This window comes from Protobothrops mucrosquamatus, unplaced genomic scaffold (assembly GCF_001527695.2).
Source record: "Protobothrops mucrosquamatus isolate PMUCROS unplaced genomic scaffold, P.Mucros_1.0 scaffold4465, whole genome shotgun sequence".
NCBI classification, from domain to species: domain Eukaryota; kingdom Metazoa; phylum Chordata; class Lepidosauria; order Squamata; family Viperidae; genus Protobothrops; species Protobothrops mucrosquamatus.
The window spans coordinates 24,883-35,714 of NW_015390373.1; the positions used below are offsets into that span (position 1 = coordinate 24,883).

General features: G+C 47.4%; 1 protein-coding gene across 1 annotated transcript; it reads left to right on the top strand.

The window, feature by feature from the left end:
- Positions 1-1,377: 1,377 nt before the first annotated feature.
- MAFA (MAF bZIP transcription factor A) lies at positions 1,378-2,460 on the top strand. The gene has a single exon (XM_015828404.1). The coding sequence runs from the start codon at positions 1,378-1,380 to the stop codon at positions 2,458-2,460; it is 1,083 nt and encodes a 360-aa protein (XP_015683890.1).
- The last annotated feature ends 8,372 nt before the right edge of the window (positions 2,461-10,832 follow it).

Genomic DNA, 10,832 nt, shown 5'->3' on the forward strand with positions numbered 1-10,832 from the left:
GGGTTTTTTTCTTTTTCTTTTTTGAAAAAAGCCCAGGCTGTCTAGAGTGAATTCAAGCAGTTCAAATTGCTTTTATTAGCTTGATCATGCCAAATCGATAATGCCCACCCTGGTATGAACCACATGACAACTTTGCAAAATCGAGATAATTGACCAGTTACCGTTTGCCATCTTTCTATTTAGGGTGAAGAGGAGGGGGGTGCCCCCCCATTTCCACCACCCCCTCCCCAAAGCAGGGAAAGCAAAGTAGATGTCCTTGCACTCAGATTCAACTGCAGTTCCTGACTTTATGGGTTTCTCTGTGGGGTTCCTTAGGGGGAAAAAAAGTCAGAAAAGGCTCCCCAGGGCAGTTTCTGGGCTATTTTTCAAGCATGCAGCCCCACTACTAGGCTCTCCTAGTAGCCTCCCATCCATCCTGACCCTCCTTAGGTGCTACTCCTGCCTGCTGGGACAAGGCTCCCTGGAGGCGGACTGGATCCCGGGGTGGATTTTGTGAACTTACCTAAATCACTTACCTTGTCCAAGGTGGATGCTTCACCTGGCTGAGCCTATGGCTCTCCTGGTGGTCTCCCATCCGATTACCAATCCGCTCCCATTTGGCGGCCCAAAAGCAAGCTAAACCAAAGATCCTGGCAGCCCCTCTTTGTCCGGTGCGTGTGCGCGCGTGTGGACCCGTGCGTGCGTATCTGTGTCTCTGTTGTTTAACACGCAGACTTACGAGGACGATCCGCTCTCGGGGAGGGCTCCGTCCGCACCATCCCTGGGCGGAGGGAGGCGTGGCGGAAAGGGCTTCCCGAGTGGGCTGCCATCCCTCGGAGGCTCGGGACGGGGTGGGGACACAGCCCGGGGCGCTGGCCAGGACAAGCCGTCCATTCAATCAATCAATCATCTATCAATCAGTCAATCAGAATGGAGCTGGAAGGCGCCTCCGAGGTCTTCTAGCCCACCCCCTGCTTGAGCAGGAGACCCTATTCCAGTTCAGACAAGTGGCTGTCCAGTCTCTTCTGCACCCCTTCCTCCGTAAAGCCGCGGGCGCCCGGTTGGGGACCCTCCCGGGTCTCCGCACGCACGTGCGCGGGGAGCGCCGCCCCCGCCGGGGGACCCTTGCCTGGTGCGGCCGCTGGGGGGAGCCTCCCTCCTCCCTCCCTCTCTCTCCCCCCCTCCTCTCCTCCCNTCCTCCTCCTCCTCCTCCTCCCGCAGCGGGGACCCTTCGCCGTCCCGAGGGAGCCCAGCCGGGCCAGCGGCCACCCCCATCCCCCCCCACCCCCCCACCCCCGGGGCAGGGCTGGGGGAGCCACGCGGCGGACGGGGCGGTCGGCGGGGCTGCCGCCTTCGTCGGGCCGTCGGCGGGGCTGGCGGCCCTGGCCCTGGCCTGAGATGGCCTCGGAGCTGGCCATGAGCGCGGCCGAGCTGCCCAGCAGCCCGCTGGCCATCGAGTACGTCAACGACTTCGACCTGATGAAGTTCGAGGTGAAGAAGGAGCCGGCCGAGGCGGAGCGCTTCTGCCACCGCCTCCCGCCGCCGGGCTCGCTCTCCTCCACGCCGCTCAGCACCCCGTGCTCCTCCGTGCCCTCCTCGCCCAGCTTCTGCGACGCCAGCCCCGGCGGGCAGACGGCAGCCGGCCTGGGAGCCCCGACGGGAGGTCCCGGCGGCGGCGGCGGCGGCGGGGGCCACCCCAACGGCGGCCACCACAACCCCGCGCCCGGCAAGGCGGCGCAGCTGGAGGATCTCTACTGGATGTCGAGCTACCAGCACCACCTCAACCCGGAGGCGCTCAACCTGACCCCCGAGGACGCCGTCGAGGCGCTCATCGGCGCCCCGCACCACGCCAACAACGCCAACGCCGCCGCCCACCCCCACGGGCACCCCCACGGGCACCACGGCGGCCCGGGAGGCTTCGACGGCTTCCGAGGGCAGCCCTTCCCGGGCGAGGAGCTGGCGCCGGGCTCCGCGGGGGCGCACCCGCCGCTGGGCCCCCACCACCACCATCACCACCACCACCACCACGGGGCCGGGGGCGGCCACCACCACCACCACCACCCGGCGCACCACCACCACCACCACCTGCAGGCGCGGCTGGAGGAGCGCTTCTCCGACGAGCAGCTGGTCTCCATGTCGGTGCGCGAGCTGAACCGGCAGCTGCGCGGCTTCAGCAAGGAGGAGGTGATCCGCCTGAAGCAGAAGCGGCGCACGCTGAAGAACCGCGGCTACGCCCAGTCCTGCCGCTACAAGCGCGTCCAGCAGCGGCACATCCTGGAGAACGAGAAGTGCCAGCTGCAGGGCCAGGTGGAGCAGCTGAAGCTCGACGTGGCGCGCCTGGCCAAGGAGCGCGACCTCTACAAGGAGAAGTACGAGAAGCTGGCCGGGCGCGCCTTCCCTCCCAACGGCCCCAACGGGCCCCGGGAGCCCCCGCCGCCGCCCCCGCCGGCCCCCGCCAAGCCCGCGGACTTCTTCCTGTGAGAGCGGCCGGGCCTCGACGGCGAGGACCGAGGGGGGCTTTCCTGGGAGGACGAGGGCGCAGCGCTGGGATGGGAAGGGAAGGGAAGGGGGGACCCTCCTGCCAGCCCACCGGTCGGTCGGTCGGTCGGTCGGTCTGGCTGCCTGGACGTCCGCCTGGACGTGGACCCTCTTCTTCGACGGTCCGCCTCGCCCGGACCGCCTTGGACGGAGAGAGACTGGACCCCGCCGCCTGGATGGACGGACGGACGGATAGGAGCCGCTCGACGCTGGACCAGCCGGGCCAGGGACGCTTCGACGGAGCCTCCCCGCTCCTCCTGCCCCGACGGAACCCCTCCGAGCATTCCTGCATGCCGGCCATGTATGGGATTTAGCCCGCCTCGCCTCCCCGACGGGGCGCCCTGCTCCGCCCGTCCGCCCGTCCGTCTGGCTCGCTGGCTCCTTCTTCTTCTTCTTTCGACGGGGCGGCCCCGGCGCCTCTTTGCCGGCGGGGACTCGGCTTTGTTCGGCCTCGGAAGCTGGGTTGAGTTTACTTGCCTTTTTAATCTTCCCCCCCCCCCCGGTCCCTTTCCCCTTAATCCCTGGTTGTGTGTCTGTGCGTCCTTTTTTAAAGACGGGGAACTGAGCCAATTAACTTATTATTAAAAGTGTCCACTTGTATAGAGGTCGCCTTTGACCCCCCCCTCCTCCTCCTCCTCCCTCTACTCCCCCCGGACCCCACCCCTGGTTTTTCTCCAGCCCTTCCTTTGCTTGGTGTTTAAATGAAAAGGGAAAAAAACACACACAAAAAAAAACAAAAAACGAACTTGAAACACGAGTCTTAATGAAAGTTTGTATGTAATAGCATGCAACTAATATAAAGCATTAATTTAACGACGATGTTGACAGAGCCGAATGCACTATATACAGTAATCGATTGGATTAAAAAAAATAATAATAATGCTGTTTGTTTTATAGAGATTTAAAAAAAAAATTATCTATGCTGTTTAAAACGATTATTGGGAGAGGGGGGGGGAGGGGAAGAAAAAAAAAATTTAAACTCTCCTTACTTAAAGGTGATTTGAAAAGGCAATAGATGACTTATATGAACTGCTGCTATATTGATGTTAATACAAATACTATGCACCAGAATTATTTATTAAATTTCAAGGGAGCGTGTGAAACGCAAGTCGGAACCTTGGTTGATAAAAATGCACACTTTATTTATTGCAGAATTAACCCCCACGGAAAAATCTTGGCAGTTGGATGCTTTTCCAGGGGAAATTCACTTTACTGAAACTGGATTTCGGGGGATATTGTTGTTTTTCAACGTTTATTTTAAAAAGAAAAAAAGAAAAAATGAAATCGTAAAGGGAATAAGGATGCTAAATGAGTAATGGGGGCGTTTCTCAAAAGCCCGGCACAATTTGTGTGAGATTTTGGAAACTGGTGCATTTTTTTTAAAATGAACCTTTCAATTTTTGTGGTTTTTAACAGTTTCATCTAGGTAAAATCGATTTCCTCTGAAGCTTTTGATTCAGTTCTTAATCTTTATTGTTTTTCTTTTTCTTTTTCCACATCCTGCTTTTGAGCCATGCAGGCAAGTTACAACCTCAAACCAACTTAATATTTATATATAGATAAATATATTTTTTGTTTATTTGTCATGAACTGTTTCTGTTTGTGTTCAGGCATCCTAGCTTTCATTTGCTACGAAACAAAAAATAATAATAAATCTCTTTAGACATATATCCCTTTGTCTTCCCTTTCTAATTTTTCTAATTTTTCTAAATCTGCTTTGCGTCTCTCAGTTGTCTGAGGAGGAGAAAGCACGGGGGGGGGGGGGGGGGAAATAATTCTGTTTTGCTTTTTTCCAGAGAGAAAATGTTTTGAGTCTGCATAATTCTAGCCTCTGGAAAGAACCCAGAGATTTAGAGAATATTTGAAATTTTCTGCAAGGCTGGACAGATGAAATTGAAAGAGCTTTAGTTCAAAAATTATCTAGCAAAATAGATAGTCTTGCATTTGCTACGTGGATTTCTTTTGATTTTTTTTCCTATGGTTTTCTGTAGATTCTGTTTCAGATCACCTTCAATATTTAAATTTTCCCTCTCAGCTTTATCTAAGTATCCCTTTCCTTTTGGTAAGATTTATACATGGATTCAGTTTTCTATTAAGAAACGTTTGTTTTAGACGAAGCCAGGCAAATTTTGCAGCGCTACCCTGCAGCTTTTAAACACGGAAAGAACATTTTAAAACAACTTTGTGAATATCTGTATTCCATTCTGCTTATGCATTGTAGCTACTTTTGGTATGAAGTAATATGAAAATGCACCTTTTAAAAATATATATATTTCTTCTAATCTGCAAGTCCTCTTTTTGATCAAATCTCATCCTGTTTGTATCTCATTAGAAAGAATTTGGTGAAAGAACAATCTCGCTTCCTATTTAACCATTTTGGCTGCTTCTTTTATTACAGCACAGTACTGCTCATAAGTATTTATTTTAAATGGTAATAAATGACTTTTTTTCCCCTCCAGCTTCTGAGCTAAGCAGTTTATCCTCTTTTTTTAAATCATTTTTGCAGAGTTTAAAAATACTGTGTGGGCTATAATTCATCCACGGGGGAGGGGACCTTCTTTCCAAACCGGTAAATGTAATATTTTAGATGCTGGAAGGTGTGTGGATATTTTAAACTGCGTGTTTTCAACCCATTAAATCACACTCTGCTTCCTTTACAGAAAATACCCCAGAAAATTGATTATAGGGTAGGGTGAGAAAAAGAAAATCTTAATTTTTTTTTTTTAAAAAAAGATTTTGCTGGAGAAAAGGGCAGCAAATCTGGGAGAAACCTAGTTGATCTTAGGGTGCTTCAAAATTTCTCCTCCTAGGAAAAGAAAATATCTAACGAATTTGGAGATTTATTTCCACGTGTGGGGCTTAAGATCAGCTCCTTTGGGGAACAGCCGGATGAGGAATTCATGGACCAAAAATAAAAATAAAAATGGGCTTGATCCAAGCAGTTTTGGAGTCCTCTCCGTGGCTCCTCGGAATAAGAGGGAGGAACAGAATATTGTATTATCAAGGTGAAGTCCAAATTAGATTTCTTTGCCATTCACCTGTTGCCGGTTCTTTTTTTACAAATGCTGTAAATGGTGGTGGGGAGACAACAGCTGAGTTTGTGCAGGTTTTAAAACAGTTTCTTTCTAAAGCTGCTTTCTCTTTTTGTGTGTGTTAGGAGACAAAGCTGTCTCTGCTGTTTTGTTTTGTGTTGCAGGTGTTCTTTTAGCTGTTGTGTTCTCATGCAGATTTGTGCTTCCTCTGGCTGGTTTCTTTCTAGCCTCGGAGAAGGGCAGGAAACGGTTCATTTTGAAGAAAAGAATTTGAGGCTTGCTAAAATGCAACTTCAGATCCGGATCCTTGGATCTCTGGGAATCTCCTCGGAGGCGTTGGGCAAGTGAGTTAACGCTCCTCTATTTCCTTTTGAAGCTATCAAAAGATCAAGTCAAGGGTGAGATGACTTTATTGCAAGTTGTGGGGCTGGGGAAGTTGGGTGGAAAAAGCCTTTTTCCAGTGTTTCAGGACCCTGTTCTAGGTCTGGTTGCCTTGAGTGATTTTTCCATATCATTGTTGGGCTGAAAGCAAAATTATTATTATTATTTTTGCAGTGCGCAACTCTGCGTGGGGCCAGATCCTTGGGTGTTGCTTCCTTGCGAACGCCGCTGGGATCACACACATTGTGGCTTCTCTGGAGAACTGGGTGGGGGGTCTCTTTTGCCGGGCTTTGCTTTGCAGTCTCTCCTTCGGCATTATAAGGAAAAAAACAACAACAAATAGGCTAAAAAAAGCTGACACTGTCTAAAATAGGGTCCCCATTTGGTCCCGCTGCATGATACAAAAAGAGAGAGAGAGAGAGAGAGAGAGAGATTGTGCTTTTAATTAACTTCTCCGGGGTTTAAATTTAAATTTTTTCCTTCCTTCCTGTTTTGTTTTGGTTTTTTGCTCTGTCTAGTTGACCTTCTTCTCTTCCTCACTTCTAATTTAAATCCAGCTAAGGAGCAGCAGTGCCCTGATTCTGATGCTCTCAGAAAAAAAAAAATAAGTTTTGCGCTGGTCCATTTTTGGCCGGGAGACGACTAGTGAAAGTCTGGGAATCCAATATTCCAGAGAAAAGAGCAAAAACGGCACCTTGCTATGTTGTTATTCCCTAAAACACAACGTGCACCAGATCTCAGGGGCTGCTTGAGAGAGAGACCTCCCTTTTTCTAGGTTGCTTCTGACTTGTTTCACGGGGAGGATACTGTTTTCCTGCAGTTTTTGTTCCCCTTGCTCCAAATATTCTTTGCAATCCCTGCATCTCATTGTCTCTGTGACCTGAAGCATTTGGCATTCCTGCAGATAAATCTTATTTTTTTTTTTTATGTTGAGGGACAATCATGTCAAGTATCCAGAAAGCTCGGCGTCAGGTAAATATGAGCCAAAGTAAAACTGAGGATGAAATATATATTCTAGATAGATTTTAAAGGTAGACTTACAAGAAGGGCAGCTATAAAGTGGTGTTTGTCTACGGCATTCTGCGTTTTAGCCGGGTTTCCAGAGCTTTGGATCAAATACATCCTTTGATTTCTTTGGGGGGGGGGAGTTCCTTTTGCCCTGTTAACATATATATAATAAATACTTTATTTCCAGAGCCTGGATTTTGAAAAGCAAACTTTAAGCCTGATTTGGCGACTGCCCCCATCTTAGCTGCTCTCAGTATAGTAATAATAGTCTGGATAGGATGCTCATTAAGACACAAACATTACTGCATTTTTTTTGTGTGTGTAGCAAGAATTTGAAGGTTTGGCTGTGTCTGAAATCTTTGATTCTCCCACTGTTGACTGATTGCTGGATCTCGGCAACATAGGGACTCTGTGTTGGAACAGTTGCTTCTCCTTAAAATTGCGGAGAGGCGAGGAATTATTCCCTAACAATTTTTTTCTTCATCAGACCCAAGCCCTGCGTCTCTTATTTGGCCCTTTCCCTGTTGGCTGGTTAAATTTTCCTTGATAAGCTGCAGTCCCTGAAGCAAGGGGAATCTTGTCCTGTCCTTACGTAACAACTTTATGGGCCCTGTCCCTAAATTTGTGGATTTCTTTCCTACGTAGAGCATGTGGGATGTCCAGTTGCATTTTGATCATTCCTGTGGTTCAGTCCGGCTGCTGTTTATCTTTTGCCGGTTATGGGGGGGGGCTAAATAGCCCTCTGCAATTAACATTTTCTAAATATTACAACCCCGTCACTAAAAATAAATGTTCGGTGTCCCTTAGGCTGCCATTTGGCTTGTCTGCTTGTGAGATTTATTATTTTATAAATGCACCTATATTTAATTGGAGAACCAACGTTGGTTTTGCAGGCCCGGCGCGGATTTCCCTGCTAATAACAAGGAGACCAGTTTGGGGTTTTTGTCCGCTACGCAGTTTCTCCCCTCTTTCTTTTCATGGGACGAAACCTGAATTTCTCCCAAATTTTGGGAACGGCGGCGATTGCTAGTTGGCAAAACCCAACTTTGTTCAGAAATATTAATCCACAGACAGCTGTGAACAGGCGATTTAATGTCAGTCCTTCCTTGGGTTTGGGGATCGGAGTAATTTGCCTCGATCCTGTGGACTTCCTTTGCAGATTTGGCAAAACGAGACGGATTTGGGCTTTTAATAGCGGTGTTAATGATTGAATTCGCTCCTCTGTTGGGTCTTGTAAACTGTTATCGTGATAGAGTTGCTGCGGTTGTCAATTTAAAACTGGCCAGATTGACACTTTGGCTGATGTGATGTCGGTGGCCATGTCCGAGCGCGCAACGATGCTCAGGCGTCCAGGTCACACCGTCCTTCCTTGTTTCCAATTCTTTTGATTGTGTAGGTCCCTTCTAGATGGACAGATTAAAAGGTCTCTTTTATGCTTCATAGCTCTGCCAAGTTTAATGGACTCCATTCTCACTGGATCTCTCTAGGATTACGCTGGAGAAAGTACTTTGCTGTCTGCAAAAAGCCCTCCATACTATAACCCTTCCTCTCTCTGGTAAAAAAAAAAAATCATTATTAGTAATATTTTCAAACCCTTTTGTGTTTGGGGAGGGCTCTTCTTTTTTGCTGAAAATGGATCCCACCCGTTCTCAGACAGATTTAAGAGGTTTTTTTTTTTCTTCTTCTGTGATGAATGCTCCAACCCAAAATGCGATGCCATCCAGTCTTACTAACATCTGGGCAATCCACTTCCCTAGTTTAACGATATTTATTCAGAGAAGGATCTGCCAAGAAATGGTGCATCGTTCAGTGGCGTGGATGCAGCTCACAAGCCGCTTTGAGCTTGAGTCCACAAGCCAGGGTTTGTGATTTAATCATGTTCCGGGGTTTGCATAAGAGGGCAATGTAACATTTGATTCAGGACGATTAATAGGACAATATAATATTTCAGGGCATAAGCACCGAATTCACGTAACGGAGGGATCCAATTGAGTTTTGCGAGTCCTACAATTTGGGAATGATGACTTAATACTTAGGGATTTCATTAGTTCTAGGTTTCCAGCCTCCAAAAATAAGCCAGGTTCATTAGCTTAACTCGTAGTGCAAGAGCAGGTGCTATTTAAATTTGCTTTTATAACTTTTTTTTAAAATTAAATAAAAGCAACAACGAAAAAAAACTGTGCTCAAGTTATTGGTTTGTTGGAGCGCTATCTTTTTATTTCTACAGAGAAACCAAAACGGCTCGCTACGTTTCTGCATGTCATACACGCTTTGCCACGTTAGCCACCGTTTACATGTTGGGGTTTTTTGTCATGTGCTCAGCTGTATCTTGCATTCCTATTTATTTGTGTTTTTTTAAAAAAAAATTAAATCTCTTTCTCTTTGCAAGATTCCCAAGATGGCCGGGGGAGACGGTAAGTGGTCAAAATTCTGCTAGTGGAAAAAAAAAGAGTGAGCTGTACGTAGGGTGAACTCCTGACTTAGAGGTGAGGCATTGATAGACAGGGCAGTTTGGATATCCAACACCTTCTCAGCCAATGGAGAATTTCTTACAACAGGTGCCTGGTCTGTGTAGGCTGCTAATTTTTCGGTCTCCGTTAAGAATTTATGCTTCTCTCGTTTGGAGGCCGGGAACTCCAGAAGGGAATCATTACACAACTTATTTATTTCTTGAGCTTTCTGAGTTTGGGTCTCTGTTTTGTTTTCTCTAAAACTAAAAAAAAAAACCAGCTGCGTAAATGCACAGCTGGATTGAGAAATGGGAAGAAAATGGACGTATCTCCTTTAGCCCCGGCTTGATTGAAGGGTTGTTTTTAAATCCTTCATTCTGGGGGTGTTCTCTTGTGTCCTCCAATGGTGATGGAACAAGATGGAACCCAAGGAAGGAGAACAGAGGTACTAAAAGCTGCTGCAGACTCTTGGAGGGCGTGAACCAAATGCAGCATCTCCAGCTTGCCTCCCTTCTTGGGAACATTCCCCCCACCCCCCCGCAGACTTCAACTGAGATGCTGAGATTGTGGAAACCAGCTTTTTGAAGATGGAAAGGGTTTGCTTTTAGAGCAACGTTCAGTTTGTGCATTGGAGTCTTTTATCCCATTTTGTTTCCCCAAAAGGCAACTGGATTTCCTCGGTTTTTCCTTTGAAAATGATTCAGAAGCTTCTTGGATGAGAAGCGAAATGTTTTCAAAGGAAAAAAACCAAGAAAGTCCAGTTGCTTTTTGGAAAAAAAACAAGCTTTGGGACAACGATAGCCTGGATGGTGGAGAACCTCCACAGACGCTGGAGTCCTTTCTCTGCAGTTTCTGGGTGTGTCTGGTCCTCCATCCAGGGTCTTTGATAGGAACGGCCGTCCTCTGAGCTTTGGACGTCTTCTCCTTAGCATCGCACAGTGGGCTGTTGCCGGTGTGCGTGGCTTTGCTTTTCAGCAAGGTTGGGGCTGGGGTTGTGGTTTGCCACGGAAGGCAAGGGGGGCTGTGTGTTGGGCAGCTTCGGGTTGCTGTCTCGAGAAAATGCTTTCTCTAACGGTAGATTGAGTCCAATCCGTTGCTTTTGTTTAAAAAAAACATAGCTTTTCATGTTAGGGCCCTAAAACTGTTGGTCTAAAAATGCAGAATTGTATCAATAAGGGAGAACATTGGAATGGAATGGAATAGAAAATATGGAATAGAATAGAATAGAATAGAATAGAATAGAATAGAATAGAATAGAATAGAATAGAATAGAATTATAGAATAGAATAGAATATGGAATAGAATAGAATATGGAATAGAAAATGGAATGGAATAGAATAGAATTACAGAATAGAATAGAATAGAATATGGAATGGAATAGAATATAATAGAATATGGAATAGAATAGAATATGGAATAGAAAATGGAATGGAATAGAATAGAA